The sequence below is a fragment of the Acinonyx jubatus genome, chromosome C1 (genome assembly GCF_027475565.1).
Source record: "Acinonyx jubatus isolate Ajub_Pintada_27869175 chromosome C1, VMU_Ajub_asm_v1.0, whole genome shotgun sequence".
Classification (NCBI taxonomy): domain Eukaryota; kingdom Metazoa; phylum Chordata; class Mammalia; order Carnivora; family Felidae; genus Acinonyx; species Acinonyx jubatus.
In genome coordinates this window covers 13,077,501-13,084,112 of record NC_069381.1, presented here as the reverse complement: position 1 = coordinate 13,084,112, position 6,612 = coordinate 13,077,501, and the positions used below count along the sequence as shown (strand labels likewise).

At 59.7% G+C, this 6,612-nt stretch overlaps 1 protein-coding gene across 2 annotated transcripts in view; it reads right to left on the bottom strand.

The window, feature by feature from the left end:
• Nucleotides 1-2,437: 2,437 nt before the first annotated feature.
• The window catches only part of IGSF21 (immunoglobin superfamily member 21), a 229,636-nt gene continuing 225,461 nt past the window's right edge, over nucleotides 2,438-6,612 (bottom strand). For both annotated transcript variants that reach the window (XM_027060264.2, XM_053207990.1), the window contains exons 7-10: nucleotides 4,452-4,537; nucleotides 3,897-4,089; nucleotides 3,463-3,501; nucleotides 2,438-2,669 (exon numbers count right to left, since the gene is read on the bottom strand). In XM_027060264.2, the coding sequence (XP_026916065.1) occupies nucleotides 2,596-2,669; nucleotides 3,463-3,501; nucleotides 3,897-4,089; nucleotides 4,452-4,537 (392 nt within the window). In that variant the 3' untranslated portion in view covers nucleotides 2,438-2,595. The remainder of the gene's footprint in view (nucleotides 2,670-3,462; nucleotides 3,502-3,896; nucleotides 4,090-4,451; nucleotides 4,538-6,612) is intronic.

Here is a 6,612-nt window from a genome sequence, read left to right as displayed (position 1 = left end):
AGACATTCAGTCTGTGCAGTTACTGGAAACTGCGGTTTCTAGTAAACCATTGGAGGGTTCTGACTTGGAGGGTGCTGTGGGGTGATTTCTGCTTAAAAGCATCCTTCTGGCTGCTGTGGGTGGGGGGCTGGGCAAGAAGGGAAGCTGAAGACCGGATAAGAAACCCAAGGTAGTGTCCCAGGCAAGAGGTGGCTTTGCGTAGAGGGCTGGCAGTGGAGAAGGAAGGTAGTGAATTCAGGATGAGAGTTGAGAGTCAACCCAACAGGCTGTCGGGTCGGACGTGGAGAGACGAAGGCAAGAGGTGGACGGATAAAAGCCAAATGTTTCACCAGGTCAACCGGATGGATGGGGACCATTTTCTGAGAAGGGCAAGTCTGGAGGAGGAGCATGTACGGGAAGGCAAATCCAAAGCTGAGTTTCAGCCCCCAGGGAGTGGGAGGGGCATGTTAGACACCCATGCGGGGAGGGGCCAACTGTAGCCAGTTGGATTTCTGAGTCTGGAATTGCAGGGAAGTTAGGAGGGTAGAGATTTGGGAGGCAATATGGAAATGAATAGAATTGGCCATCCAGGTCCTGACTTGGCCAGAGGCAGAGGGGCCGTGAAGACAGCAAGGGGGGCAAAGCCACGGCTTAATTCCCAGCCTGGCATGTCTGGGGTCTGGAGATTTGGTAGGGACGCCCCCCACCCCAATTCCCCAGCACAATTCCTGGGAGAGGCACAAAGAGCTCAGTGACGTCATGGGGCAGAGGTGGGGGCCACTCCTGGGGACAGGGCCTCCCCCCTCCCCCTCCGTCCTGTGCTTCTCCATGGCAGACACAATGCTCTGTGCTCTCCACTGCATTTCCTCTCCCAGGGTACACAGGAGACCCATTTCCCAGCCTCCTTGCAGTTAGCTGGGGCCACGTAAGTACGTCTGGCCGATGGGAGGTGGGCACAGGTGGCCTGTGGCACCACCAGGCCTGGTCCCTCAAAACACCCTGTGTGATCGGATGGGTTCCCCGTGGCTGCTGTAACACATTACCACAACCTTCGTGGCTCCAAACAAGGTAAATTTATTCCCGTAGCGTCCTGGAGATCGGAAGTCCGAAAGAGTCTTTTGGTACTTAAGTGATCGCAGAGGGCCAGCTCCTTCGGGAGGCTCTCGGGGAAAATCTGCTCCGGTGCCCTCCTGGCTTCCAGGGCCACCTGCACGGGTAGGCTCCTGGCCTCTCACTCCAGTCCCTTGCTCCGGTTGTCACATCTCCTGCTGCGGACATTGACCTTCTCGCCTCACTCTTGAAGGACCCTTGGGATGACATGGGACCCACCTGGAATAACCCAGGTGAATCTTCCCATCTCAAGATCCTTAAATTAATCATATCAGCAAAATGACTTATGTCGTGTGAAGTAACATATACATGGGTTCCGGGGATTAGGGTGTGGACATCTTTGGGGGACCATTGTCCTGCCTGCCACGGCGAGCCTCCAGCCCTCCCCTCCCCCACCCTGGAGATTCCAGAGGCCCCATGTTGTGGTTAGTGTAGCTACAACATGCAAGAGGGCTGCCCGACCTGCATGAACCCCAAATAAATTATTATGCTAAGCCAGTGAGACTCTGGGGTTACTGTGTTACTGCAACATGGCCTGCCCTATCCAAACTAATACAGTCCTCTGTGGGGTCCCCCCGATGACCCTCAGTCTTGGCTACAGCTCAGAGGGACCAACCCCAACCCTCCCCAGGGTCTCTCAGTCCTTCCCTCTGAGCTAATAGCCGAATGGCACAGGGAATCTTCTCATGGTCGGGTAGAAAGTTCTGGAACCTCTGTCACTGGCTTTTGCATGATCGTGATTGATGTTGGCTCTGGCCAGGTGACTTGCTTTGGCTAAAGAAGCATTCATAGACATGACAGGCAGATGCCTTGCCTATGGCTGTGGGGTTTGGGTTGCTCCTTGAGCTTTGGTGAGCCACCGTAAGAGCATCAAATGTCGGAGAGCCACTGCCCCTGTAGCCTGGGCCTAGAGCAAACACCTGTGGTGGAGACCTGAACCCGACCATAGCCAAGAGTCCAGCCCAGTCGACCTGTCACCTGAAGCAAAGCTGCCCAACTGAGCTCGGACTAGACCAGCGGAACGGCTTCATCGTGAACACGAACATACTAATAAATGCGTGTTGTTGCGTAAATTGAGGTTGGGTTGGTTTGTTACGCAGCAGTACTGCAGCAACAGCTGACTGTTACACCCGGCCCCAAAGAGCCTTGCATTTCCTGAGAGTCTCCGGCCACTTCTCGCATCTGGTCGCTTGGACCGAGACGGTAAGCCGCACCTCCGCTCCTCTTCCCGGAAGGAGCGTGCCTTCCGTCCCCTCTGTCACCCCCTCCCCGGGGCCTGTCCTGACACTGGGGGCCAGGGAGTGCCAGTCGCTGCCACAGAACAAAAGACGAATCCAGAGCCGCAGACTAAGGTGGGGAAAATTGTTTCGTTTTAATTAAACTGGTTGAAGAAGCCAAGACACAGAAAGAGACGAAGAACAGACTGGAAATAGTTTAGAAAAGAAAAGAAAACCGATCACGGCGAAGTCAGCGCGGGGTGGAGTCGCGGGAGCGGCGGCCGGGCCTTCACGTCAGCTCCAGGACCACTGTCAGGGCGAGCACCAAGGTGAGCCGGACGCCAGCAGGGCCAGAAGCGGAACCTGTGTCGGGGCGGCAGGGAGGGGGGTCAGGGTCAGGGCCGCGGATCCTGATGGGTGGGGCAGGAACGGATCCCGGATGGCAGAGCCTCAAAGGGCCCCAGCAGAGTCTGGATTCAGCCACGGGATGCACTGGGTTCAAATCCAAGCTCTGCCACCCGTCCCACCAAACTGGGTGTGATCCCTTCCCTGCCCCGGGCTTGCTGGACTGAGCTCAGGCTCCCTGGTGGCCACTGGGACCATCCAGTGGGGACCGGGTGTGGGGGCCTCCATTGTGAAATGTGAGATCAGCGCAGTGTGGGGAGGAAAGGGCTGGTGGGCCAGGGAGTGGTGTTTGGGTCCCGTGGACCGGTGCTCAGGTTGGGTAGGAGCTCAGGGAGGGGGGTATAAGAGTCTCCAGCCGAGGCACCTGAATGTGCTCCCCACTGCCCTGTGGAGTGGTCCTGAGCCCGGGGGCACAAGCCCACGGTCAATGGCGACACATCCTCTTAGGGCCAGGGCAGCTAAGTTCTCTGAGATGAGCGAGCTAGAGTCATTGTGGATGGTGGTGAGGGGACACGCTAGGTCCCTGGAAACCCCCACTGGCTGATTTCGGGGTGTTGAGTCCCCCTTAGTGCCTCAGCACCCATTCCTGACCACCCTTGACCCAGACTCTGTTGAGCCAGAGGGCAACCGCCCACCTGAGGCTTGAGGCAAAGGCAAGGGTATACGAACGGGATGCTGGGGAGACCGGGGCTGCCCGGACCCTTGCAGATCCCTTGGGTTTTAGCGAGAAGCTCTGAGGGTGAAGACGTACCATTGGAGTCTTCCGTTCCTCTTGGAATATTTGGGTTTTCTGTTGGAAAGGACGGAAAGAGAACCGGTTTGGGGTGACATTCAGAGCTCCGTAAAGGAACCCTCCCGTTTCCAGCACCTGCCGTGTGGTATCGCGGGCGCCCTCTCGGGGCAGCCCAAAGCCGCTGTGTGGACGTGGCATTAGGTCTGCTTCACAGACGGAGAAATGGGGGAGGTCGAGCGCCTTGCCCCAGGTTGCCCGGCTGTGAAGTGATGCGTCCGGGATCCGAACCCAGAGATCCGGCTTCAAGCACCGAACTCCGGTGCCTCTGTGTGGGGCATCCTCGCAGGCAAACTTAGGGGACCCGGGCCCCAGCCGCTCCCTCGTCCTTGGGACGGCTCCAGCCAGGGCGCCACCCCTGGTCGCCCTCCCAACCCCCGCTCAGGGCAGCGTACCAAATACGATGAGCCGGGTGTGTGTGTCGGTGGAGCCCAGGGGGTTCTGGGCTGTGCAACGGTACATGGAGCCGTTGAGCTCGGCGGGAACCCGCTCCAGCACCAGCTCCTTCCCGTCAAACTCAGCGCTGCCATCCAAGAGGCGGCTTCCGACCCGCGTCCAGGTGAACATGGGCTCCGGGAAGACTTCGTTCTGTGGGTTGGGGGTGGGGGGGAGCATTGGGTCACAGGGGAACCATTCTGCCAGAGCAGGAAGGGGTCAGAGGCATGGCCTGGCCGGGGCTGGACACACGCTGCCATCCAATGGGGCAGGAGTGGCTGCCCGGAACCCCAGCAAGAGAAGGACTCCAGGGCCGGAAAGGATGCGAAGTCCATGAGCTGGGTCTGCGCTGGGCTCTGGATGGAGAGCAAAACCTTGCCCTTCCTCATCAGAGGCCATTCTCCCTCACCGGCTGGGGGACTGAGGTCAAGGGAAGTGTCTAAGAGGGATACCGGTGACCAGTGGTGTCCCTGTCACCTCCCACCACCCTTCCAGATGCTCGGAGTGAGGCCGACCTGAAATCCGTGGACCAGAATCCTCACTGTGTCCCCGACCCGGGCTCTGCTGGGTGTCATCATGATTTTGGGTCCTTTCGGGGCAACTGTAGGGAGAGGAAGGCCAGGTCAGAGAGGTATGTGTATATATGGAGAAGGGGAGACTGAGCGAGGACAGGAGGCACGGGGAAAGCAGGAGACAAAGTTCCAGTCCAGCAGCGAGCATCCTTGGGAGGAGCTGCCACTGAGCCAGGAGCTCTGGTGATGCCCATTCATCCATCCACGCCTGTGTTCTTATGCACACTCAGTCCCCGAGCCCCTGCAATCAGTCCGACCCTGAGACCTGGGATTCAGTGGTGGTGCACAGAGAGGGCAAGGGACTTGCCGAAGGTCATGCAGTGAGTAGGAGTCGGGACAAGACTCAGCTGTCTCCCTTCTGACCCGATGCTCCTTCTACTAGGTAATCTGCCCAGTGGGGTTTTTCTGGAATCCCTAGATTGGAGGCACGGGGGGTAGACAGGTGTGGGGGGGGGACCATCTCCTCCCGTCGGCCCTTGTCCTCCCTGCTTCTTTCCTCACCTTCTGTATCACTTCTTTCAAGGCCCTTTATATCGTGAGCTTGGGGGACAAGACGCCCGGGGCCTTGCCATCCTGTGCACAAGAGAATGTCAGGGCTGGGAGAGCCACCGGGACCTCTGAGCCCATCCCCTCAGGATCAGATTGGGAAACCGAGGTGCAGGAGTAACAAAGGGGCTTATCCAAGGTCACCCACGCGGTTAATTTCCCATGTTTCCTGGGGCTCTTTCCCCCAGACTCATTCAGTCATTCAACAGGCAATTAGTGAGCCACTCTCTGGGCGGTGCCGGGGGCACGCAGTGTGGGCAAGCCAGGTGCCTGCCGGCTGGGAGCTCACACTTGAGTCGGGCACACGTTCCACGCACAAGCAAGTGCACAGACGGGAAACCAGTATGCAGATGCTCTGCTCACACGGAGGGTGAGTGCCGGCCAGAGTCTCCTCCAAGGAAGGTGACATTTCAGTTGAGACACGAAACTCTTGAGGAGGGTTCCGGGGGGGGGAAGGAGGAGCCAGGTCCTGTGGGCACTGAGGCCGAAGGTCAGGGGTCATGGGGGAGAGGCCTCCCCAGCTGGAGGGAGGCCTGAAGGCTTTGGTTAGAGCGCCACACCCTGTGCCTTCTCTGCGAACATCTTCCAGGGGTGACGGCAGGAGAAAAGCTGTGTCCCAGGCCCTGGGGCTGGCCTGGGCTCTCCCCGACCCACCCCTGCCTCCTCCCCAGCCTCTCCTTCCCCACTCAGCTCTCCAAGTGGAAATCAGAGCAGCCCGCAGATGTGGGTGGTCTCCCTGGCATTGCGAAGTTCATTCTCTGGGAAGGAAACGAAAGGACTATTAATTAAACCACGAGCCAGGCGTCTGAAGTGCCACGTGGGGCTGAGGGACGCACGGGTGGGAGGAGTGGGGGCGCAGGGAGGGCTTCCGGGGCCGCCTCCGCCAGCCAGCCGCAGACGGGAGGGAGGCTGGGGCGGATTCCGGTCTAGCGTGCGTGGCCTTGGTGGGTCACTGCACGGGGCTTTCCCCAGGTGCGTGATGGGAACAATGAGAACAGCTCCGCCTGCCGGGCCCCCTGCTGCCCCGCCCCCCACCCCAGTGCTAGCGGCCGCCCCTTCCAGCGGAGGCCTGGGCCTAGCGAGTGAGGTGGGAGGAAACCTCACATGCTCTAGACTCCCTGTTAGGCCTATCGCCCCATCCTCAGGGTGCTTAAGAGGCAGGGTTGCATGAAACCCATTTTGCAGGCCATACACCTGGCCCTCTGGAGGGCTGCGGCCGGAGGCCACACAGCAAGGAAGCGATGGGAGCAGGGCTCGATGGGTCTTCCGAGGGAGGCCCCGAGGCCAGGGCTGGTGGGGAGGGAGGGGTGCTGCCTTTCACTCGGGCAGCCAGACTCTCTCCGTGGCTGCCTGAGCTGCAGGTTCCCAGAGGCTCCTGTGTGGAGCCGGCCCTGGGGGACGAAGGGGGGCAGGTGAGGGGTCTGTCCTGCCCTCACTCTGAGCGCCATCCTGGCAGCTGCTGACCAACCAGCACCTTGGTGGAAGATCCCACCCCCGCCCCCGTCACTGCTGCTTCCGATGCTGCTTCCACAAGCCAGGCCAGCTGCTGTCACCCTCC